Source organism: Exophiala spinifera (genome assembly GCF_000836115.1).
Source record: "Exophiala spinifera strain CBS 89968 unplaced genomic scaffold supercont1.1, whole genome shotgun sequence".
NCBI classification, from domain to species: Eukaryota; Fungi; Ascomycota; class Eurotiomycetes; order Chaetothyriales; family Herpotrichiellaceae; genus Exophiala; species Exophiala spinifera.
In genome coordinates, this window is record NW_015622513.1 from 971,353 (window position 1) to 994,755 (window position 23,403).

General features: G+C 53.0%; 12 protein-coding genes across 12 annotated transcripts; 3 read left to right on the forward strand and 9 right to left on the reverse strand.

Moving 5' to 3' along the window:
- Positions 1-2,054: 2,054 nt before the first annotated feature.
- On the reverse strand, positions 2,055-3,525 carry PV08_00360 (uncharacterized protein; the record flags this gene model as incomplete). Its single annotated transcript, XM_016374725.1, has 2 exons — positions 2,055-2,216; positions 2,278-3,525. The coding sequence occupies 2 exons, from the start codon at positions 3,523-3,525 to the stop codon at positions 2,055-2,057; spliced, it is 1,410 nt and encodes a 469-aa protein (XP_016240001.1).
- A 761-nt stretch (positions 3,526-4,286) lies between these two features.
- Positions 4,287-5,300, reverse strand: PV08_00361 (uncharacterized protein; the record flags this gene model as incomplete). The annotated part of the gene is made up of 1 exon (XM_016374726.1): positions 4,287-5,300. The coding sequence occupies one exon, from the start codon at positions 5,298-5,300 to the stop codon at positions 4,287-4,289; it is 1,014 nt and encodes a 337-aa protein (XP_016240002.1).
- Positions 5,301-5,744: 444 nt separating this feature from the next.
- On the reverse strand, positions 5,745-6,766 carry PV08_00362 (uncharacterized protein; the record flags this gene model as incomplete). The annotated part of the gene is made up of 2 exons (XM_016374727.1): positions 5,745-6,539; positions 6,599-6,766. 2 exons carry the CDS (start codon positions 6,764-6,766, stop codon positions 5,745-5,747), a joined length of 963 nt encoding a protein of 320 aa, XP_016240003.1.
- Positions 6,767-7,155: 389 nt separating this feature from the next.
- PV08_00363 (uncharacterized protein) lies at positions 7,156-8,228 on the reverse strand (the record flags this gene model as incomplete). The annotated part of the gene is made up of 2 exons (XM_016374728.1): positions 7,156-8,034; positions 8,088-8,228. 2 exons carry the CDS (start codon positions 8,226-8,228, stop codon positions 7,156-7,158), a joined length of 1,020 nt encoding a protein of 339 aa, XP_016240004.1.
- Positions 8,229-8,551: 323 nt separating this feature from the next.
- Positions 8,552-9,041, forward strand: PV08_00364 (uncharacterized protein; the record flags this gene model as incomplete). The annotated part of the gene is made up of 2 exons (XM_016374729.1): positions 8,552-8,605; positions 8,658-9,041. The coding sequence occupies 2 exons, from the start codon at positions 8,552-8,554 to the stop codon at positions 9,039-9,041; spliced, it is 438 nt and encodes a 145-aa protein (XP_016240005.1).
- Positions 9,042-9,096: 55 nt separating this feature from the next.
- PV08_00365 (galactose-1-phosphate uridylyltransferase) lies at positions 9,097-10,407 on the reverse strand (the record flags this gene model as incomplete). The annotated part of the gene is made up of 2 exons (XM_016374730.1): positions 9,097-10,204; positions 10,307-10,407. 2 exons carry the CDS (start codon positions 10,405-10,407, stop codon positions 9,097-9,099), a joined length of 1,209 nt encoding a protein of 402 aa, XP_016240006.1.
- A 1,019-nt stretch (positions 10,408-11,426) lies between these two features.
- PV08_00366 (uncharacterized protein) lies at positions 11,427-12,260 on the forward strand (the record flags this gene model as incomplete). Its single annotated transcript, XM_016374731.1, has 1 exon — positions 11,427-12,260. One exon carries the CDS (start codon positions 11,427-11,429, stop codon positions 12,258-12,260), a length of 834 nt encoding a protein of 277 aa, XP_016240007.1.
- A 776-nt stretch (positions 12,261-13,036) lies between these two features.
- PV08_00367 (uncharacterized protein) lies at positions 13,037-14,762 on the reverse strand (the record flags this gene model as incomplete). The annotated part of the gene is made up of 4 exons (XM_016374732.1): positions 13,037-13,101; positions 13,157-13,798; positions 13,848-13,938; positions 13,992-14,762. The coding sequence occupies 4 exons, from the start codon at positions 14,760-14,762 to the stop codon at positions 13,037-13,039; spliced, it is 1,569 nt and encodes a 522-aa protein (XP_016240008.1).
- Positions 14,763-15,582: 820 nt separating this feature from the next.
- Positions 15,583-17,346, reverse strand: PV08_00368 (uncharacterized protein; the record flags this gene model as incomplete). The annotated part of the gene is made up of 2 exons (XM_016374733.1): positions 15,583-15,870; positions 15,916-17,346. 2 exons carry the CDS (start codon positions 17,344-17,346, stop codon positions 15,583-15,585), a joined length of 1,719 nt encoding a protein of 572 aa, XP_016240009.1.
- A 766-nt stretch (positions 17,347-18,112) lies between these two features.
- Positions 18,113-19,341, reverse strand: PV08_00369 (uncharacterized protein; the record flags this gene model as incomplete). The annotated part of the gene is made up of 2 exons (XM_016374734.1): positions 18,113-19,119; positions 19,218-19,341. The coding sequence occupies 2 exons, from the start codon at positions 19,339-19,341 to the stop codon at positions 18,113-18,115; spliced, it is 1,131 nt and encodes a 376-aa protein (XP_016240010.1).
- Positions 19,342-20,018: 677 nt separating this feature from the next.
- On the forward strand, positions 20,019-21,599 carry PV08_00370 (allophanate hydrolase; the record flags this gene model as incomplete). Its single annotated transcript, XM_016374735.1, has 1 exon — positions 20,019-21,599. The coding sequence occupies one exon, from the start codon at positions 20,019-20,021 to the stop codon at positions 21,597-21,599; it is 1,581 nt and encodes a 526-aa protein (XP_016240011.1).
- Positions 21,600-21,948: 349 nt separating this feature from the next.
- Positions 21,949-22,998, reverse strand: PV08_00371 (uncharacterized protein; the record flags this gene model as incomplete). The annotated part of the gene is made up of 1 exon (XM_016374736.1): positions 21,949-22,998. One exon carries the CDS (start codon positions 22,996-22,998, stop codon positions 21,949-21,951), a length of 1,050 nt encoding a protein of 349 aa, XP_016240012.1.
- Between the last annotated feature and the right edge of the window lie 405 nt (positions 22,999-23,403).

Below are 23,403 nucleotides of genomic sequence, written 5' to 3' on the forward strand. Positions count from 1 at the left end.
AATCGTCTCCACATAACAAAGTACGTGTACAAGACTGGATACATCCTCCTGAACAATCACACAACACTCTGTTCTTCGCATACTCCTATACATGAGTCAGTGAGCATTCCGAACCTGCAGGCCGTATAGGAACCAACCTGAAAAGACTTCTTGTGCTTCTTTCAATTCCTCGCGGCTGCCCCAAGTCCAAGGACCACATTGTCTTTCCAACAGGTCCAGTATAGCTTCCTGGCCAGGAACTCTTGCGCCGGGTCCTCATTACTCAACGCTGGGTGTTGTCTCTCCAGGTTGGACTGCTTCAGGATTCGAAGAACTTCTGTCTGGTGTGGAATCTATCAGAGTGGTCGTCAGTGGTCTGAGTGAGTCGTCACATATATACATGTATATGTACGTGCTGTTGGTCCAGTCCGGAAAACTCAGGGCCACAGTGAGTGGTATCTTTCGCCGATGAGCATGTCCCACTAGGTGGAATATCTGGGGCAAGGTGAGGTTTAAATAGTTGTCTCTGCTGAGAAAATGGCGAAAAGGTGCGATGTCACTGAGGCAGTGGTGACTCTGAGCGCAGTGATGACTCTGAACCTCGCGAAGCGTTGCTGCCTGGCCATCAATGAATGTGTCTCAACTCAACTTACGAGATGTTCACTAGCCCAATAAGCAGGCAGGTAAGAATTTTCTGTAACCTTGATCAATTGAAAACATAGTTACTGTCGCTCCTCTTACCCGCCGGACTTGCTCAGCCGTTTTGGTATTACTACTGTAACTTCGCCGTCACCCAAGGGAATCCTCGTGGCGCGCAAAGACAAATTTCACACAAGTTACCCTGACCAAGTGAATCCTTTATTTCGGGCTTCAGGCATCTTTCAAGTTTCTGTGCCGGCCGTATATTCTCCAACACATGTGACAATCTTCCCGACAAAAGCTTTCGGTTGTCTCGTCGCAGGTGACTGCTTTCTTGTGATTTGAAAGAAAGTTTGCACGAGTGTACCGAACTGTTTCCTACACGTTCGAGTCAGTCTTCACGAGCTTTAGCCAGACCTTCCACTTTTACTTAGTGGTCAGATTGTAATGTGCCTGGTAGTGGGTTATGCCCAGGCCCCACAACAGCTGCCTGAGTGAATACCCAGGACGGAGTACTCCGGACACCAAGTGGACAACCCTCTCCACCCACAAAAAGTCAAGTGTCATAGGTTTATCTCCTCAAATTTTCTTCAACAACAACCACTCTTGGAGAGATGGCCGAGGTACGCAACTTCTTCAACTCTTCTACCGGTTTCACCGTTCTAACAATTCGTCCAGTTGGTTATGGCGTCAGGTTAAGGTCATTCAAAACCTTGACACAGACATCCTGATGGGGCAACCCGTAAGTTAATATCTCTCTCTCATACTACGAGAACAAAATACTAACTGCCCAAAAGGCGTGGGTTCGAATCCCACTCTCTTCAACACCTCTGGTTTCTTTTTTGGACTTTTTTTTTCCATCGATGTTGTGATTGAATTGTGTCGCAAGAACGAGTGTTTCATTTTAACGTATTTCGGCATGGCGAGCTGGGCAAATAATCGGCATCTCATTGGCTTACCTACCTACCTACCTATGTACACATAGTTCGTCTACGTGCAGGTAGACAGCCAGCGCGAAAGAACTTTGATGGGAGTCTTTTGGAATGGTAATTCAGTAATTCTTAAGACCTGTGTCGCCTTTGATGGATGACACTACTGTAGGTATTCAGGGAGAGATTCCATTTGATATTTGTGGGAGATGGTTTGCACACTCTCAGCTTGATACTGGAGAAGAACTCCGTACACACTGAAGCATTTCCCTCGTCCTGTGCTCCCTTCCCACTAGCTTGCTTCTTCACCCTTAGGACCACCTTCTATCGAGTACAAGTTCAGACTGGCGACTCATCACATTCTGTCTCTATCGGGATGCACCGTAATTTATAGACATATCCACACCAATGCAAAGTCATGTGCTCTATGTATACCATTTGATTTTTGATACAGTTCTGCCGCGCTTTGCCCAAGCAAGCTATACTATGCATGAACGGCGCGCACTCTCACTTCCTCCGTTTCATCACCTTGACACACATCTCCTCGAGGCCATCTTTGGCTTCGCCGGGCGGGAAGAAGCTAATACTACTTATGGCCTTGTCCGCGTACTCTTGGGCGAGAGCTCTGGTCTGTTTGAGACCATCGGACTGCAAGACGATTTCTCGCGCCTAGTCACATTCAAGTCAGCAAATCTCATCACTCTCAAACCGAAGTTCAGAAGATACTCACCCTCTGTACATCGCCCTCTTTAGAAAACTTGCGCCCCACAAGCTGGCCTAGCTCTGGTCGATCCTTCCAAGCGAACAAGAGCGGCGCGGTGGCAAGACCTAGCTCCAAATCTGCGCCGGCCGGCTTACCGAGCTCCCCAGCGCTGATTGTGTAGTCCAGCATATCATCCACAAGCTGGAACGCAAGACCAAGATTCTTGCCGTACTGGTACGCGGCCTCGACAACGCTAGGCGCACACTGGCCCAACAGAGCAGCCGCTCTGCAACTCTTGCTTATGAGGCTAGCTGACTTGAGATATGTCTTCTGCAAGTAGTACGTGATGGCCTGTTCGTTCCACCGGGGATTGGACTCGTCGCTGGCGGTGTTCTTGAGCTGCATGAATTCGCCCTCGACGAGGTTTGCGATGACTGTGGCGAGAAGCTCAACGACCTCGGGGTCTCGAAGACGGGCCAGAGCCACAGATGCGCGGCCGAGCATGAAATCGCCGGCCAAGACGGCCATTTTGTTTCCAAAGGTGGTGTTGGCGGAAGGAGCGGAGCGGCGGGTAGTACTGTGATCAATCACGTCGTCGTGTAGGAGGGAGGCAGTGTGGATGAGTTCTGTTATTTCCGCGAGGCGGCGCTGCGAGGGCAGTATGGATGCGTCGTCAGGAAAGGCATAGGTTTCGTTGGATGTGGACGTGAGCGGGGAGGGAGGTTCAGAGGCCGCAGCTTGATCTGGGTTGTTGTCGTACAAGACCGACGGGGAGGAGATCGGCGTATCGATGGTCGATCGAGACAGGTTTTGCGATTCGTAGCGCGGTTGTTTCGCGGCAAAGGCGGTCGCTCGAGCCATGAGCAGTACCAGCAGTGGACGCACATGCTTGCCCTCGCTCTGCGTGTAGTATTTTGCTACTGTGGCGAGCACAGGGTGACCCGAGCCGAGTAGCTGGCGGATATTTTTGTTCAAGAACTTGAGTTCCTTCGCCACAAGCTTGAGAGGGTCGATGGTGACGTTACTGGTCGCGTTCGAGGACCCGGACGAGGGCAAGACGTCGGCGACGGTGGACTGGATTTTGGACACTGCGGCCGCCCATGCTGAAGGTGATTGCTGAGATGAGGAAAAGTGTCGTCTCGACTCTCGAGCTCGAGAACTGTGTGATCTCGTCGAGCACCACGGACAAACAGCTGGTAGTGAAGCTGTCGATGCTCGGACAGGAACGGACGGTTGCAAAAGTGCAGAAGAGCTGGGCGAGATGCGCACCCGCATGGTGATGAGGCAAAGCAATCAAGACGCCGTTCACAAAGCCATGGAATAAATACAGGTAAGGGGGTAATTTACAAAAGAAGCTTGAAGGAAGGTCGGCGAGAGGTGGTCGACGGTCGTATTCGAGGATGCGAAAGATGCCGAAAAGCACTTTGTGGTGGTCGAGAAAGTCGACGTCTTTGAAAATCGGCGGGTCCAGTTCCCGATTCGACAATCTTAGTCAAGCTTCGTTAGCATCAGCATTGAACGCATCGAGCATGCAATCTGAGATCTACATCTGAGTCTTGACAACATCTTCCTCGTTCATTATGGCCCTGAGGCTCAATCCTACACTTCCGGGCAGATTTTTGGGTCACATGGGCATCTCACAACACCTCGGACGATCAACAGCCAAGACCCATATTACTTACTGGATGCTACTGTATATCTTTAATATATTTTCTGACACTGAGATTAACACGGTCGATCTTGAGGTTAGAACACCCCATGTCGTTAGGAATAAAGCATTCTGTGTTTGCACGAAATGTCGTCAAGTTTAGTAGATTTCTATGTCTTCTATAAATGGTATGCACTAGCTGGAATATTGCTCAGATCATAAGGTCACTTCGTATCGTTAAAAGTCGGAAAGTCGGGTCGCGCAGAAGCTCTTCAGACTTGCACATCAACATCTCAGCCCTCAAAGTGGGTTGTCTTCGACGTAAAGGCTTCGCGCAGGACTCTCTTGACAGAGGCCGAGTTTTCTGGCTGATATATTTCCTCTTGTATCACTTCAAGGCCTCTCCGTGGTTCTCTGCCCACTTTCTCCATTCCATCCATTCATTATACGATGCACTAGACTTCAAACCAGTATATCGCACGGCTCGAAAGTCCTGCACATCGTCCCATGGTTTCGTACTCTGGCCGTCACTTGACCTAGCGGAGCCTCTGAGCAATCGTTTGGCCACACCATGTCCGTATCCTCCGTCCCAACCAGCCTTCTTCATCAGACTCTCTACTGTCTCTTCTTTGGTCCAGCCCTGCTCGACAGCTACGTCAGGGAGGTACGTAGCTCCGTGGCGACGGTTGCGATACGTGAAGCTGATACGTAGGCCATGGGTACCAAGTGTCCAGTCTAGCGCGTCACTGCACGGCTCAAAGTTGGCTAGCAACGTCAACGAGCAGGAAAGGGAAGGCAGTAGCGAGGCCGGGATTGGTGAAAAGCGCGTGTCGTCAAAGGCCGACGTAAGAGCGTATGCGGATAGACCTGATGCAAGTGGTTGAGCCTCAAAAGTACCAATGCAGCCGCGCAAGGATTTGTGACCTGATCTGGAGATGGTGTTCCAGGTAATGAAGAGTGGGAAGGTGTCGGTGACGGAGAGTCGAGATGCATACGACGGAGTGATGGACGTCGCACTGGAATGAGCGGTCAACTGAGAATTGGAAGAGGTGGCTGATCTTGTGGAAGGAGAAGAAGCCGAAGAAGACCTGGACGAGGACGTTGATGCCTTCAGCCTCGATATGCTTGATACTTGAGGACGACGAGTTTCTTCGTGTTGTAGAGATGCCTGCTCTTCCTCATCTTCGTCGTCCTCGTCAGCAACTTCCTCGTCTTCTGCGTCGGCATCGACACCTCCCTCCGCATCTCGCTTCTCCTCGCTTTCCGCTATTGCATCAGGGTCGGTATCTAATTTGTAATTCTTGTACAAATCGAGCACTCGCTGCAACGTAGGGGGATCTCGCCGGTCGAAACTCGCGGACAAGACTTCAAAGCAGTATAGGCAGTGAGCAGGACTCGCCATCGAGTCCTGTCACTCCGTGAGGCGGCTTGGGTAGGCTGTTACGGATGTGGCTGATCAAGACGTGGGGGGAGGGGCGCGAAATGTCAAGTTGCAGAGGCCTTGGTGAAATGCAAGGAACGGCGAGGGCGCTAGGAAGAGTAGACAGTAGAGAATGCGAGAAATGAGTGTGCACCTACGAGTACAAGTTATTGTAAGATCAGGTAGGCAGAAGAAAGATGCAGATCATATATACAGCGGCGTTGGGAAGACGCAACTTGTCACTGTGTCGGTGGCTGAGCTTTTGGGCGTTGATTGATCGGCCCCGAACAGACAGCGGGATCGAAGGAGTCAATTGATCGTCTCACATCTGCGGAGTCCAGCCTCCTCCACTGGCATCTAGAGTCTAAGCAAGATAATCTTCTGCAAAGACTCTACCGGTAGTTCAGATAAACGCCATCGGCACAATCACTTCCATGCATCCACATTTCCAACACTGATTCCCAACCCGGCATCACTATGGCTACCACTCGTCTGTTGAGACCTTGCGCTGCTCGCTCGGCTCCGGGACGCCGCCGACTCATCACCATCATCATCACTCTCAGGCTCCTGTGGCACCAATCTTACAGCACCACCACCACCACCACCTCCTCCTCCTCCTCCTCCTGCAGCAGCGGCTTTGGTGCGTATGCCATTGGGTCGGATTTCCTCTTCAGCCTTTCGTTTCTCCCACTCTGCAACCATGTTACGATAATAGACTTCTGCTTGTACCGTGATGCTGTAATATTCAGGGGTCCAACCGGCCTTGTTCTTCCGTAGAGGGTCCGCACCAGCCTGTATCAAAGCCCGTACGGCCTTGAGGTTGCCCCATGCGGTAGCGTTATGTAGACATGTGTCGCCCTGATCATCTTGCGCATTTATGTCCGCGCCAGAGGCGATTAAAATGTCAATGGTGCTGTTGTCTTCTCCTGAACGCGTGGCAGGTCTCGAGTGCTGGTCGGCATAGCTGGGCACTATCGGCGTACCCTGGGAACACGACGCGAGGTGAAGAGGGGCTCGGCCTTGGTAGTCTGGTCGATTGACGGTCTGAGGAAAGTGTTTGCACAGGAGCTCGACGACAGCCGCTTGAGAAGACGCAGCAGCGAGATGCAGCGGGGTTCTGCCTTCAGTGTTGACCGAGATTCCCAGATTGTCACCCTGGTTGGAGTAGATCCAGTCTGTCACTTCTCGAGTGTTGTCATGGCCCAGCGAGACTAATAGCTCCTGCGGTTGAGATCACATCAGTCCAGTCCAGGCGACCGGCATAGTCTTTGCACACTCACTGCTATCTCTATCAAGCCATGTTGCGCAGCTAGATGTAAAGATGTATTGCTTTTGTCGGCAAAGTCAGGATTGTGAAGATGCTCGGGGTGATGCTTCAGCAGTCTGCGGACTAAAGCAACATCGTTTAACAGGATGGCCTGGCGAATGGAGAGATCAACTCGGCTCATTCTTAAACGTTCATAGTCATGGAAGGAACATGTCTGATAACAACCAATTCGGAACGAGAGTTTCTTGCGTCCGGCGCAACAAATTACAACGACAGGAGAGTGTGAGTGAATTCACTCACAGGAGAGCCCTCTGTACGGAGATACCTGGGGACGCTTATACTTGATTGCGGAGAGCATCGGCCAAAGGCTGAGGCCCGCCAATCAGCACAGCGAGGAACTTGCATCAGGTAGGTACTACAACGAGTTCAAGTATTATATCAATTCGAGATCTTCATACATTAATAATTTACATTGGGTATCTGGATCGTGGAAAGTGTTGTACCTGGGGCTGGAAGTGGCACATGAGATACACTCATCAAGAGCCAGCGCATGCTTTCTGACATTTCCCATCATTTCCCCCCTGTCTCCTTTTTGCCTTTTTGTGCCTCTCGTTCTGCCTTCTTTAGGGCTCGTCTCCGAATATCAACATGCATTTTCCTGTTGAACTCAAGGAGCAAACCGCTCATAGGGCCCAACACACCAGTGATAAGGGCTGCGACTATTGCGTGACTCCAATAGGGGGTACCGCTGTGCGCATAGCCAATACTTCCTCCTCTTCGACCGATCTTTCCCAGCACCGATTTGACAAAAGCTTTTGCTGTAGGCACTTGCCAATTCGCTCGGCGGATCTTGGACATGGCCGATGTAACGAGATATGAGTGCACCAGGAACACGTCGATACCTTTGCTTGACAGCTCGGAAGCCAATGCGTTCGACCATTGTTGCAGGAATGCCTTGGAACCGGAGTATGTAGCCAACAAGGGAGTTGGCGCCAATCCGCCGAAGGATCCCATGGTCAAGACGAGGCCTTTCTTCTGTGGCAGCATGCTTGGTAGAATAGTCTGCGTGACACGCAGTGTTCCCAAGCAATTGATGTTGATGATGTTTGACATCTCAGACAACGACGTCTCGGCGAATGTCACAGGGATGCTGTGGCTTTGACCGACATTGTTGATCAGAATTGACACTTGTTTTCCTTGTACCAAAGAAGCCAATGCCGCGTAGTCTGCGTCTCGATTTTGTGAGAAGTCCATAGCTAGGATTTCAACCACAGCACTAGGTACCAGGGTTTTGATTTCGGAGGCGAGGGACTCGAGCTTGGAGGCGGTTCTCGATACCAGGATCAGGTTGAAGCCCTTCTTTGCAAGCTGGAGGGCGTATTCTCGACCGATGCCATCAGAGCTTCCCGTGACGACCGCCCATGAGCCCTTGGGACCGTATTTCGAGAGCTAGAACTAGTCAGTCTGTGAAGCGTGCGCACCAACTTCAAGTTTACACGTACAGATTTACCGGGAAGCACGAAAGTGCTTAGGATCACCCTCAAAGTTGTGAATGCAATCGAGGCAATGGTGATGGCGCCCACGCCTATCAAGGCTGTAGAAGCCAGGCTCTGTTGGCCCAAAGGTCCCAAATCAACCGCCATTGCGTTGTCCAGGTATGATGCAGACCAAAGGCTCAGGGTCACACAGTTGCCAGATTGTTGGGTTTTGGAGCATTTGTGCTGACTGGGAAATCTTACTGAATGAGACCACGCGGGAGCTCCAATGGGCGCTGCCGACGGACAGGGGCACCATCTCCTTCCACCTCGAGACGGGGTAACTACCTAAAAAACAACTGCGCAGTTTCGTCCCTCTGTATCTTTCTGTTCTTGTGGGCCAAATAGCGTCCCAAGTTCTACGACCATCAGTACCAGCATAATAGTGTATCTGCTTGCTCGCCAACGGTTTCCTACCGTAGACAGCCACCATGAGCGCTCTTCTACCTCAATCAGAGGGCTTACTGCCGTTCTATGTACTCTTCGTATGTCCATACACCACTCCTCACTGTCTGCAAGCTCTAACATTATGCGCAGGTGGGTGTCACTGCCCTCGGCAACGCTGTACAATGCTACACTACCATGTCCTACACGCAGCGCCTTTACTCGGGCCCCATCGAAGCGGGTAAGACCAAGAGACCGGCTCACGAAACCTCACCCGCCACACCTCTGTCGTCGAGGACATTCGGAACCTGGACCTTTGCCGTTGGGTTGGTGAGGATATTTGCAGCGTACCATATGAACGAGGCCTCATGGTATCAAATGCAGATGTTGACCAACTTGGTTGGTCTCGCTCACTTCAGTATGGAGGCATTTGTGTACAAGACAAGCCGTCCCTGGGGTCCATGGCTAGCTCCAGTTTGTGTGTCCGTGTTCGGGCTCGTCTGGTCCTTTGCCCAGTATGACTTCTATGTCAGGTGAAAGCGGCATCATGAGCCATGACAGATCGAGTATACCTAGGATGGCAAATAACGCATCAAGGCTGCGCCTTTTCTTCCACGGGTGGATTTTCCACTTTCTCCCCTTGCGCCTGGAGGTGTTTCCTGTACAACTCTCCTCCACACGCTCGCAACCTGGCAGTAGCTTGCTCTGGCGTGATATCTCTTTGAGGCTCGGCCATCATTTCATACCCGACCAAGAATTTGCGGACGGTTGCGCTACGTAACAGTGGCGGATAGAAATGGAGGTGGAGGCTGGAACATTCAATCTCCTCCTTAGTGCCATCAAGAGGAGCCTGGTGAATGCCCATACTGTATGGAAAACTCGTCTCAAACAAGTTGTCATAGCGCCGCGTTGTCTCAGCAATTGCTTCTGCAAGATCCATCTGCTCTGTTTCACTTAGGTCGATCAACGAGCGCAGGTGCTTGACGGGAAGGATCATTGTCTCGAACGGCCAAGTTGCCCACCAAGGGCAAACAACCAGGAATGTCTCGTTCTGGAAAACCACCCGCTCATCCTTCTCTCTTTCCAACCGAGCGTAGTCGACCAGCATATGTGAACCTCCCTGTTCCCTGTGGTATTTCCTCAATTGTTCCAGCTCGAGAGACGGCTCTTCAGGTAGAGTCGTAGTAGTCCATATCTGCCCGTGCGGGTGAGGATTCGAGCATCCCATCGCTGCGCCTTTGTTCTCGAATATCTGCATCCATCGATACTGCTCCTTCGGCGTCCCGACGTGCGCATGACGGTTGGAGGGCGGGAGGTGGGTCGGTTTAGCGATCGCGGCGAGAGGCGAGTTGGGAGAGATGTGGGATGTATATATCTCCGTCCAAGTCTTGACGATTTGCAGGATCTCGGCAGGGGACATGTCGGCCAAGGTGATGTTGTGGCGGGCACTGAAGGTCAAGACGTAGCACTTCCCCTTGACCGGCTCCGCCTTGAGCAGGAGACTCGACAGGCTCCCCTGGACATCTGGTGAGGCGTAGTCTCGCTGCTCCTCCTTGACGGCGCTGTAGTCGTTCACAAAGACGAATGTGTCTTGGTAGTCCGGGTTCGTGTCTCCCGACGCCCGCTTGTTCCGCGGGCACAGGTAGCACTGGGGATCGTAACTGGGCAGATCAATCACTCCGGGGCTCTCTTGCTGTCCTCTAGAGTTTTTGCGCCAAAGTGGTCAGAAGAAGTGGTCGAGGCAACGCGGTCAAAAACAACACCTGAAAAAAAAAAGAACAAGCTTCAGGAGAGTCGCTTACTGCCAGGGCCTTTTGGTACGGTGAGGGGAAACGAGAATCCAACTCCCGCGAAGAAGATTGTAGCGACGATGCGAGATGTCGTCTAGGATCTTGTCGGGCATGATGTTGACGGTACGAATGAATGCTGAGCGATGTCCGTTCTGCAAATTCGCAGTCGGCTTGCACAATGCGATCCGGTAGACAATCCTCCCAGCGCGGCAACCCAAGGTCCGGCACGGTATGTGAAAGGACCTGCAGTTACTGTTACAGTACGTCCTTTCTGCCCAAGGCTAGAGAGGTAAAGATACGAACTACGTCAGTGGTGTTGCGACGATGCTACATCAGCCTGACCCTACGCTCTAACTGGTACTGCTTCTGATTGGGCCTTTCACATGCCGGGGGTGTCTTCACATCCTTCCGTGCGAGTACAGTCTATGGGACTCGAAGGCCTTTGTGAGAGCAATTCCAGTGTCTTTTTTGGGGAGTCACCGTACATGGAGTGCACATCTATCACGGCACGAATGCCTCGGGGATTCTATGACAATTGGATATACGTTCCTTCTGGTCCAATAGATCAAGGAAGCGGGCTGGGTCCCTGCCGGTACCCCGTAGTTCGATAGAACAGCCCCCGGCCCAAATGCCACCCACCATGGACAGATGAGTCGGGCGACTGACTTGGCAGGCTGGGCGTATCATAGACAGCGAACACCGTTCATGCAGCATGCCGAAATAGGCTGCCCAAAATGTTCGTGGGGTTCCTAGCAGAGCCGCAAGCCCAAGTAGTGGAGATGAATCTTTGCCCGCGTTGTGGGATTGCTGAAGCAAGCGAGCCAGTTGGCCCCTCGTGTGAAGAATAACACATGAGACGGCGTTAGAAAAGATCATGAGCAGCCACATAGGGTGGCACGGTGATTCGACCAGGTTATGAAGAGTTGATGCCTAAAATTCACGCCCAAAATGAGCTGGCAAGGCAGCCAGGCTAGTGACACCGGCTGATCTCTCTCATAAGGTATATCAGGACAACGACCCCGAAACCACTGTCAGCGATGGCGAACCTTTCATTTCGTAGAGAGGCCGGCTCGAGTGTGCTCCACAGTCTTGGTCATCTTAATCACGATTGTTGCGTCTTTTCGCTGTGACAATGGCCCATCGCGACAGGGTTTTCATCGCCGTCCTTGGCCTTACGGGGTCGGGTAAGAGCACATTCATCAACCGATGCGTTGGCTCAGACGTTGCCAGAGCCGGCAGCGACCTCAGTTCGATCACTCAGAAGCCGGAGGTTTACACCCTGCGCCATCGAGGGGTGTCAATCGAGTTGATTGATACTCCAGGATTCGACGACACAAATATCAGCGACGTCGATCGCCTCCAGGAGCTCGCGCTCTATCTCACGTCCATGTACAAGCAGAAGACAAACCTCACAGCCATCATTTACCTGCACGACATTCGCAGTGAGCGGGTGGGCGGTGTCGCGCTGAAAAACATTCACATCTTACAGGACCTCACCGGTATCGACAACTTCAACGCCATCACCGTGGCGACCAACTTTTGGACCGATCCACCAGCAGAGCGATCTCTCGAGCACGAGCGAATCCTCAAGTCTGAACCCAAGTTTTTCGGTGCCATGATCCAGGCCAACGCCGAATATTGGCGGCTGCAAATGACCGAGAGCGATGGACGGTCCGACTGTCTTGCCTTGATTGATCAAGTCACCAGGCACAAGCTGCCCGTCTCTGCCCTGAGCATTCAATATGAGCTCGTGGACCTCGGGTTGCCGTTTATCGAAACACAAGCCGGCAGGCGAGTGTACCAAGAGCTCCTTGAGTCGAACAAAGAAAGCTTGGAAAAGATCAAGGAGTTAGAGACCAGGTTGAACGAGACCTTGCACCAACTTGAGGCACGGAGGGGGAGTCTCGTCGGAGACGTATTCCGATGGTTAGGCAACGTCGCGGACACCGTCTGTGTCATTATGTAGGATGAGTTCCGTATTGAAAGCACGGTGAACGTAGAATGAATATGGAGACACGTAAGCGGGAACATGTCGCAAGGGAGGGTTCTCATACCCTAAGCTATGTCAAATAGGACCAATACACGGCTCAGTAACGCCGATCTTTTCACTAGGTGTTCGAATCAGAGGAACGGAGATTCCTTGTCTCCTTGCATCGTCCGAACCGAAGTTGCTGTCGTGAACCAGGATGAGGAAACACATCATGTCAGGGGCGGGAAGGTGAGCCGAGGGCAAGCAAAGCGGCAAGCAGGTACCCGGAGAGGGAGGAGCATGACGCTCGATAGGTTGCTGGCTGGCAGATAGATGCCTTAGGTACCTTACCTGGGTATTTTAGTAACGCATACTGCCTTGGTGAAGTATCATAAACAGTGTCAGAGAAGAGGCCAGAAATAACATGACCATAACCAAAGTACGCATTGTTCAAGTAAAGCAGGGAAGCATTCAAACTACCGGTATAACACTCAGTCTACCTATTCAAAGATCCAAAACTCCTCCGCTGTATCCTAAAAGAAACTCGTCCATATTGTCCATCGCAATCATTCCAATCATCTCCACCTTCTCCATACATGACATGGGATAGATGGCTTCAAGACAAACATCCAAACCGTGAGGAGCATGTTGAGCAGAGTTGACGTCCTCGCAAGACAAATTACCAAGCCTGAAATCGTACGCAGTGGTACTGGTCCAACCCTTACTCTTTAACAAGAACGGACTCATTCCCCCAGTATCGCCACAGACCGTGATTAGGTGAGTGTGGCCATCATGGCCTTGATGATTGCAGGACTGGGAGCTGCCGAGCGTGACCGACCTGGAGATGCCATCAGGAACATTGTTACTTTATTTTGCCACGAGCGACATCCTACCTCTCCGGTCTTTCTTGACTTCCAGAATCTCGTCGCCTCGCCTTTCGATGATGACCTCGCCGCGAGGCGATGGAGATCTGTCCCGCGTCCGTTCAATTTTGATAATCTCGGTGCCGGCTTCGCGCTCGTAGCGTCTCTCCCGGCGCAGCGCTCGGCGTTCCGCTTCGAGCCGTCTGATTTCCTCTTTGATGTCGCGGTCGCTGCGTGGTGGGTTTCTGTCCACAACAAGCGCCAATGGCCCGACATGAACAGAGTTTGAGTCGTCATCAATACCTTCTCGAATGATTTTCCGTTCGATAATAGTTGTGTCGTCGCTCACAGAAGACCCTCGGCGGCGAGATCGATGTGTTCGGGCAGGAGATACTTCCTTGACCACCTCCTTCTTTTCGACTATGGTTTCTTTGATCACACCGGGCGACGATCCACGTCTCGATCGTCTTCGAGAATGAGATCGATGAGACTTCGGGGATGGGGAACGAACTGACAATCCATCCCACTCGCGGACAGATCGTGGGGCATCTGCTAAAGGAACGGTCTTGATCTCCTCAATCTTCTCCGTCTTTTCAATGACCACATCGCCGCGGACACTAGCTGCTCGCGACCGAGTGTCAGGAGGAGCCTCGATAAGTCGGGTCGTTGTGACTGTAACAAATCAGCAAAATGAACGATCCAGACTCACAAACCAACCAACCTTCTCGCTCACGATACTCCTTGCTCATTGCAAAGATCTCGTCAATATTGTCTGGCCCAAGGGCCTTTTCGATAATGATAGTTCGCTCGTCCTGGAAAAATCAGTCAGACACTATAGGGCTACCGTTGGGCGAGTTCTACCCACCTCTTCGTAGTAGGGGTACCCCAAATCATAGAGAACCTTGGTGTGCACGAGACGTTTCGGCATACGTGTCTTGCCACGTCGTGGGTATGGCTTCTCTTCTTTGACTTCTTTGATCTCTTCCTTCTCAATGATCTCCTCCCTGACGGTTCGTCTGTCAGGTGAGGGGCTGTTCTTGCCTCGGCGAGCCACCCATTCTCTTTCACGATATTCACGAAAGCCATCGTCTCCATAGTAATCAGGATCTTGCACACGAATATCGTCATAGATGCGCTCGTCATACCTCGGGTATGCTCTCTTTGGCGACGGCGCCGGTATGGGAATGAGTTCGCGCGGCGGGTTCGGTCTCGCCTGTCTGTAGAAGTCCTCATAGTCATCTTGATGACGCAACGGTCGGCGGTCGAACGTGTCTAGGCTGGATTGCCGGCGAAGAATGCCGGGTCTAGGTGGCGCTTCCGGGCGAGACAGACGTTCTGGGACGTACGGCACCATCTGACCCCGTTGAGCCCGAGGGTCATAGTAGTCAGTCTCCTCGAAATATCTGCGCTCCGAGGCGCCACGAGGCCCATAGCGATCCTGCTCATAGTATTGCTGTTCTTCGTAGACGGGCGCTCGTCGAGGAGGGTAGTCATAGGGAGGGCGCTGGTCGATGACGGGAGCCGCCCGGAATTCTCGTTCTCGCACGAAGCGGTCGGTATCCCATCGTTGGGGCGGAGGATCGCGGTAAGCAAGGTTGCCCTCAGAAAAGCGAGGGTCAGCACGATATCTGGACATTGCTTAGGATATGTCGGATCGTGGTTGACCGAAATGAGATCCAAGCGTCGGTCCGCGCAGGTGAATGTCGTCGGAGGCTTGGTTGGAGGGCGAGGCTGATACGAGCTGTGTGGCTCTCAGGAGACTTCCCGAAAATCGAGTAGTTTGCCAAGTATATAGACAGTCGTACTCTGTAGGTGAGATGGGTTATTTTTTCTGCCTCGTAACAAGTTTTCGCTTGCTCGAGGCTGAGAGATGCTGCTGGGCTGCAAGAAGTCAGAAGGGGGGAATTGGGCTGATGACGTCGCCATCGTCTTTCTCTTCTGGGCTGCTGGTGCCCAACCCAGCCCCCTGTACCTCCTACCATCCCTCTATCAAAAAGGCCTCAAGGCTCCATCAGCGTGCCCACTGTTAGGCACGCATACTCTCTTATCCTACACTGACGGGTACTTTGGGCAACGAACGACGGGGTATGCAGTACGTCCTGTCGTCACGTCTTGACGCTGAGAACGTATATTAGCAGCCGCAGGAAAATGTGGCAGTGGAAGAGCTGATGCTCTCGAGTCTAGGAGAGGAACAAGAAGCCTCGAGAAACGAATCGTAATGGTTTCAATAAGGCCTTAGTACTAATTACACAAGTCATGCCTCGTCACGAATTCTCGAGGGAGGGTAGAGGAAAGAGATATGGCCGCCATCGGCGCCGCAATGAAAACTCCTAATGCCCCTGCGGTCCGTCCCAATGCTAATGGTATCGAATCATTTCTCGTCCAGACGACACAGTAAAATGCAGGATAAGATGCGTCGAGGAAAGAGTAATCTCCCAAACGCCTTAGAAGTGTCATCAATTGTCCTTTCCACCAGCGCCAACCGTTGCAGTGTTGCTTCCACCAGTAGTCAATTTGGCAGCCTGGACGGCGCTCATTTTGTGAGCCCAACCAGGCGCAGCTTGAGGGCGTCGCACAGTTCTGATCTCGTCGGTCGAATAGCCTGGGACTCGTATGTTATACTGGCGTTCCAGGACGATTTGAATGTCGCGCAGTTCCAAGCTAGGGGAGCCACGAAGTTTAGCCAGTTTGCAAGCCTGGGTCACAACGTCATCAACAAAGTCATCGGCGACTTGTAGAAAGATCTAGTCATGGTTAGCCAACGTCTTGAGTGGAAGCATGCGAATTACCTCTTCAGCCTCTGGATCAAGCTGTTCGTCTGGACCTGGGCCACAAACTTCGCGAACCAACTCATTCAGCTTCTTCTTCGATAGGACCCTGCCATCTTCGCTCGATTCCAACACGTATCCAGGGAGAGCAGTAAGAGCCGGCTGTGCAAGTTGTCCCGGCAGTCCGACACCTGCACCGCCCGTCATGGTAGGTCGGGACGGCGGCATTTGCACGGGTTTGGGCTCGGCAACTTGGAGGTTCTTGGTGATGACAGGTGTGGGGGTTTTGGCGTTGTTGATGCTCGTGTTCAAAGGGTGCGGATGCATGGCTGATTGCGTGGCGCTCTGGGGAGCTATCGGCTGGCCCTGATGAGATACCGGACGCGCTGCTGTGGTACCGTCTGTTGGCGCAGTTGGAGGGAATTGTTGTTGGGTTGCAGTAACGGGCGTGGCCTGCGAAGCTGTGGTAGTGATCTGGCCTGCCTGCGCAGTTGTCACCGCAGGAACAGTTGCTTGAGCAGTATTGGCCTGATTGCGAGCGGCAGAAACAGCACTGCTAATTGAATGTGCCTGAGGGCCTTGGACACCTGGTTGGAGGTGAGGCATCACTCCCGACTCAGTGGCTTCACCGCCTGCAGTGGCTTGTTTTGTGTACTGATGTTGTGGTTGTGCACTACGAAATTGTTCCTGCTGTTCGTTAAACTTCTTCATGAAGGAACCACTTTCGTTGATCGCTCGGTCGCACTGTGCGATTTTGTTGTTGTAAACTTCTGTCTCTTGCGGTGTCAAAGGGTTGCCCGCTTGCTGTCGCTGCTGTGCTTGACGTTGGAATTCGGCCTTTTTTTGTTTGGCAACTTGAAGTCTTTGCAGAGCCTGTCCCAACCGAGCCTTTGCCTCCCGCAACCAATTTTCCGCCGGTTCGGTCCCTTTTGTCATTGCCGGTGGGTAGTAGAAGTTTTGTTCATTGACTCTTTTCTGAATTTCGGGCATCAGTTGATTAAATTGCATGCTACTGTTGCCAGCTTGCACTGCACCATTGGGTGCCTGCGCAACTTGCGCAGCCTGCTTTTGACCTTGTGACTGGGCCTGTGCCTGCTGCTGTTGTTGCTGTTGTTGCTGCTGCGCTTGCTGCTGCGCTTGCGCCTGCTGAGCAGCCTGTTGGGAAGCCTGTTGTTGGGCCACTTGTCTTTGTTTAGCAGCTGTCTGCCATTGCTTCATGCCAGCCATCAAGAGGCCTGACGTTCGCACTAGTCCTTGGTATGCCTCATTGTACTTTGGATCCCCTTGCTGCGTGCTGTTCAGAACCTCCCAATATCTTTTGACGCCTTGCTCGTACTGTTGCTTCTGTGCGGGATTCAGTTGTGGGAGCCTCTGCACTTGTTCCGGACGGATCAAGGAAGCCTGCTGAGCGGGCGCCGGCTGGGCAGGTCGCTGAGCTGCGTTGGCGTCCATAACGATGCGCGCACAAGTTTAGGAGGTGAGTTGATGTGAGGGGAAGATCGGTGAGAGACGTTCAGTGATCAAAGGTCGGCACGCCGAGATCATAGGTCATGTGTCTGATGATACACAGACAGTGCGCGGTAGGTACATATATGGAACAAAGCAATGAGTGGCTCACACCTGAACCGATATTCTATATCCTGCGGATCTCAGAGGTATAGGTGGATGTGGAATCGAGCCTTCCCAGGATTGCGTTCTTTGGATGGATACAAGGGAAAAAAGTCTGCAGATCGACGAGGGCCAACAGATAGGACAGTATAGCCTGTATGGTGTACGTGGACAGGTCTCGGAAGGTTGAATCTTGGAATTCTTATGAGTCCGCCCAGATGGACGAACTTAAAAGCAACAGAAGGGTTGGAACACTCGTCGCACCTGCATCGAGACTCGCCCGCCGCTTTTACAACGCCCGGTCCCACAATGCCTACCTAGGTGGGTAAGTACACCCCGCAAGGGAGCAACCCCTCTGCAAGTGAGTACCCGGGGCCCTGGCACCTCTCCCTCGTACGCTGGAGTACTCGTCCCCTGTGTTCAGTCTCTGCTTTTTTGACCACAATATGGAGTCGAGATGTAGTTCACTTGCCACGATACGGAGTGGATTTCGTCGACGGTGACTAGATCCGAGAAGACCCCCTCCGAGGGTCTGATGCATCACGGTATGGGAGCTTGAATGAGGACTCAACCGTGGTTATAAATAGGATAAATTGTATAGTAATAGCCTCTATGTCTTTGATAATTCGCGATCTGGAAGACTCTGCTCGTGACTCGTCGCCTCTGAGCGAATCGTATACACGACACATAGGCTGCCTCCGCCCGCGGGACCTTGTCCCTCTGCACCTCCCGAGACGTAGAGAAGAGTGTCGCCGACGAGACCAGCCAGCAGGCCTCCAACAGCTGCTCGCGCGTGGCGGGTACTGTGGATGTCGCTGTCCGTATTCATCGTGTGTCTGTTGCCCCTGACAGTGCCATACGGATCGGCTTCAGCTTTAGCAAACACCTGTACGACCTTCCCTCCATCTTGCTTTACTTGGGAGAGTAGATCGAGTATAGCATCTGCGTCGATAGCATCTTTCATTGGCCGCGAGACGGCCCTGAGCTGAGGTCCTGTCGATCCCACATCAGAGACCGCCAGGTCTTTGGCTAGGATCATGATATGGTTGTCTTCTAGCTCTGCACCACTGCTGCAGCTAGCTTTGGCGCTCCATACGCTGCCCGAGCCTGACGCTTTGGCTGGCTGCAGGGCCGAGTCGATCTGCGTGTTGGGGATCTCGCCCAGCGCAGCCGCGATGCCCACGGCACAGGCGTACCGCGACCTAGCCATAGATTCGTATGTGTCGGTGGTGATGGGCTCTTTACCTGTGGCACGTACTGCTTCAACCTTGGCAGAGGTGAGAAGCGGACACTTGATCAGGACTAGCACTACATCCTCGGGGCGGACAGACAGATCATCCGCCATCATGCTTTCGATGGTTGCAGCGACCGTCCGCGCATGGTCTGGCGTGCCAATCTCGTGCGGATGGAGGGCTCGCGTGTGCCCAACGGACGCGACGAGGCCGGTGTATGACGGGTTGTTCGAAGATGTGTCTTCAGCTCGCACAATAAACGTGACGTGCGGGCATAAGACGCCTTCAGTGCCGCCCGAGAAGATGGTCACGGCGTCCGCAGGCACTTTAGGTTCCCACACCGTAGAGGCCAGTGTCCGCGAGAAGTCGTTGACGCAGCCATTTCCTGGAATTGGCACGGAAAGGCGTCAGAAATCAGCCTAGACCGGTATATATGTATGCGACCAAGGGATAGCAGGTAGGCCACCGGGTGGCCTCGCTTACCTTCAGTCTTTCCCACCACAGCCAGAATTTGCGATGATTTATAACCGGACTCGACTAGCCTGTCCAGCGGCGTCGTGTCTGCTGGCGACGAGATTGGAAATTTGAGTATATCAACCGCAACCATAATTCTGCTACTTGCAGGTGTTTGTCCGAAGATGGCGCGACGGCAAAAGGAGGCTCACGTGTCGTCAATAGACTCTGCTTGGGATTGTCGAGTGATCAGTGGCCAAGAACACATATATCGTGCCTCCATGGAGAAGATTCTCTACCGATACCCGTGATGACTGCCTGGCGAGCGGGTTGCTCGTCGTCGATGTCCGCCGACTCTGAGGTGAGCGCTGTATGAAACGGAGTAATGTGGATCTATTGATAGGGGAGGGAGCCTGGGCGACGGCCCGCCGGCGCCACCTCGCCGACGTCCATCTGAAGCTAAAACTCCTATCTAGACAGTACATCATGCGAACATCATTCCTTCTCGTCGCACTCTCACCTCTACTGGTCATCTCGATGACCCAATGTTATCACGGTCCCGTCAATGGAAGTTCCACAGGGCCACAGATAATGGAGGAGCGAAGATGCACCACACGGGACTGGCGTTGTGGACACCCGTTGAGCTTGAAAAACTACTGCAAGTGGGGGTAGGTAAGTCAGCTCGATGATTAGACTGCATCTCAGAACGAATCTATCTTTTTAACATTCTGGCGAAGTTCGTTCTCTTAACAACTCTTTGGCCGAGTCTCTCCTGCTGCCTCATTTGCACAAAATCTGCGCGTAGGATCGAGTGGCTTCCGGTCTCCAGTCATGTCGCCTCCAGCAGCAGTCTCCCCTCCTTGGAAGGCCTCAGCTACATCCGGCAAAGTTGACACCAGCATTACTGTCATAGATGGATGGCTGGACTCGGGAAATGAGCTGTCGGACGACCTCTGTATTGAGACGTTGCACACACTCTATCAGCGGGGAGCAACGACACCGGTGGCGGTAGTGCGATCTGTCTACGAGAGAATCGCCGCGTACTCAGACAAGGCAGTCTGGATCACCCTTGTGCCCCAAGAGGAAGCGGTAAGGAGGGCAGAGAGGCTTCAACACTTGGCCGACACGGAAGCTCAACAACAGGCTCTATTTGGGATTCCATTCTCCGTCAAAGACTCGATCGACGTGGCGGGAATGCCGACAACATTGGCTTGTCCAAGTTTCGCGTATACAGCATTGACAACCGCACCTGTCGTCCAGAGAATTCTCGATGCCGGAGGCATTCTCATCGGCAAGACCAACCTCGATCAATTCGCGACGGGGCTCAACGGAACGCGCTCACCCTACGGTATACCCCGCTGCGTACACGACCCAGACTACGTCTCTGGCGGGAGCTCCTCTGGCTCAGTAGTCAGCGTCGCTGCGAATCTAGTATCCTTCACCGTCGCCACCGATACTGCGGGCAGCACGCGCGTGCCCGCAGCTCTAAACGGCATGGTCGGGTTGAAACCCACGTTGGGCACCATTTCAACCGTGGGCCTCGTCCCCGCATGCAAGACGGCCGACTGCATCACCATCATCGCCCGGACAGTCGAGTCTACCGTGGCGGCGCTGGACGTCATGCAAGCGTACGATGAAGACGACGTCTACGCCCGCGAACCCCAGCAGCTCGCCATGTTGGTGCAGCAGGAGGCGGCGCTCTCCAAACCGTTGGAGCCGAACACCTCGCTCTCACCTTCAAGTAAAACGAGCACAGCTAGAAATCTGCGAATCGGCCTGCCTCCGCAGGAGTTGCTCGACTCGGTCCTGAGTCCAGAGTACGCACGGCTCTTCGAGCGGTTCACCGCACGACTAGCTGATCTGGACATCCATGTCGCGTCTGAATTCGACTACGCCCCGTTCGCGTCCGCCAACGCCATGCTCTATGGTAGCTCGATTGTCGCACAGCGCATCGTGGCGTTCAAAGATTATCTGGACCGCCATGGCCACGATCAGCTGCACCCTGTCATTCGGGAGATTTTCGAATCGAGTGCCGGGTTTGACGCCGTGAGGGCGTACCAGGACATTTTCGATCTCGCTTCTTTTCGACGTTTGGCCGCAAAGCAATTCCGTCGCGGTAGTGGTGGTGGCTCCGATGGGATCGACGTCTTGGTCGTCCCGTCGACGGCGACGCATCCCACCGTGGAGGAAATGCTAGCTGATCCGATCAACTTGAACAAGCGTCTGGGGAGCTTCAGTCATTTCGTGAATCTGCTGGATCTTTGCGCCGTGTCTATTCCCGTGACGGGAGCCACGTGGAAGAGCCGTCGTCTAGGACGGGACATGCCGTTTGGTATCACTCTGATTTCTCTACCTGGTAGCGATCGACGGTTATTGCAACTTTGTCAGCACCTGCGAAACATGCGAGTATGAGCATGCTCTCCTAGCGGAGACTTATTTGAGAAGTATCTGGGCTCTCGCAGCCGGCACGACGTCCCAGCATGGCACCTGGTTGCAGAGAGACCTTTAACCCCGGATGCCAACAAGAGGCAAATCTTGTACATTCTAGGCAAGCGTCATAGTGATGGTTCGATGACGAGGTACACAGTTCGTTGTGTTGGTGTCAAGTTTTACAATAGCTCGCTGGCAACGAACGTACAGTGATGTTTTTCACTACTCACCATGAGGACCTGGAACTCCTTGTATTGTACGTTCCACTGATTTCTTTGTATTGAAACAAACTCCCCTCTGAAGAAGATTCAAAACCGGAAACAATACTAGGTTACTCATTCTGCATCCAAGCACGAGCCAAATCATCATCAGCGGCCTCCGCCAACTTGCTCACCACCGTTCTGTCCCAGTCCAACCACTCTCTGGCCATTGTGTTGCCGTGTTTTGATCGCAAGATCCCCACGCTGACATCGATGATATACGGCCTCTCGAAAGGCTGATAGAGCATCGTGGCACCACAGGTCGAGCAGAAGCCGCGCAGCACGGCGTCGGAGCTCTGGTAGTACCTCAAGGCCCCGAGCTGCGTGGTCTCTTTGTGCTGCGGTCCAAACAGGACCGGCTGGCCGTCGTCGGTGAGGATCTGGCCAGGCGGCACGTACGCCCACGGCTGCATCGTAAAACCTATACTCAGGCGACAGGACCGGCAACAGCACAAGCGGGCATAGTACTTGGTTCGGTCCGGGGGCACATACCACCCTTCACTCTTTTCGTCGTACGCGGGTGGCTTGATTTGGAACCGCACAGCTCCACAATGGCACGCGGCGTTCAAGGTGTCTCCTCGTTCCAATACTTTTTCCGCCGGTGGTGGTGGTGGTCCCTTCCGCAGCAGTGAAAGCTGGGCTTTGTCCATCGCCGTCCCGACATCTTCCACCTCGTAGCAAGGGACCTCCTGGCCTCGGATCGTGCTGAGGAACGGCGCGATCCCGCCGTCAGCGGCGTCGCCGACGTAAATGTGCGCCGTGATCTTTGAAACGTTGACCACGACGTCGTCCGCCGCCTTCCTGTCGGTCTCGAGCGTGCCGGAACACGCTAGCCATCTATTGTTGTCGTCGGTCTTTCCGACTGCGAAAACATTGCATCCGCAGTTTTTGCAGAAGTAACGCACATACTTGGGCGTGTGATATGCCGTCGCGCGATCCAGGGACTTCGCGCTCGGCTCGCCCTTGAGTTCAAAGTACGATGCGCACAGGGCTCCCGTAGAGTAACGGCAGATGTTGCAGTGGCAGAGATGCTTCTCCACCGGGAGCTCCTCGAATGGAAGGATAGATGCTGGCTCAAAGATATCGCCGCAGAGACACGTAATGTGCGTTGGTTTAGGCATTTTTAACAATATTCCAATGAACGCTGAATACGCGTACTCGACATGTATCGAGAGCGGGAAGTGTGCAATTATAGACCCTGAGGTATGAACTAGGCGTCTAACGTTGATGCTCTGCCGGATTGCTCTCGGTTGATACCATTTGACCTGTGGCTCTCTCGATTGCTGACAAAGGAGGCGCGTATCGAGATAGGCTCAGAGCTACGAGTACCTAGACCACTCTTGCAGTAGGTACTCGTACCTAACGAGTTAGGTGGTGATACTTGTGGGGCGGATTCGGCGACCAGAGCAGGGACCCACCGCTGAGGCGACCTGGATAGCATTAAACTATTGGAACGAAGTACAAGACAAGAGTGAAGATAGTAGAGTCCCAATGCTTTGTTACGATCTGAGACGTCCTTTCCACGG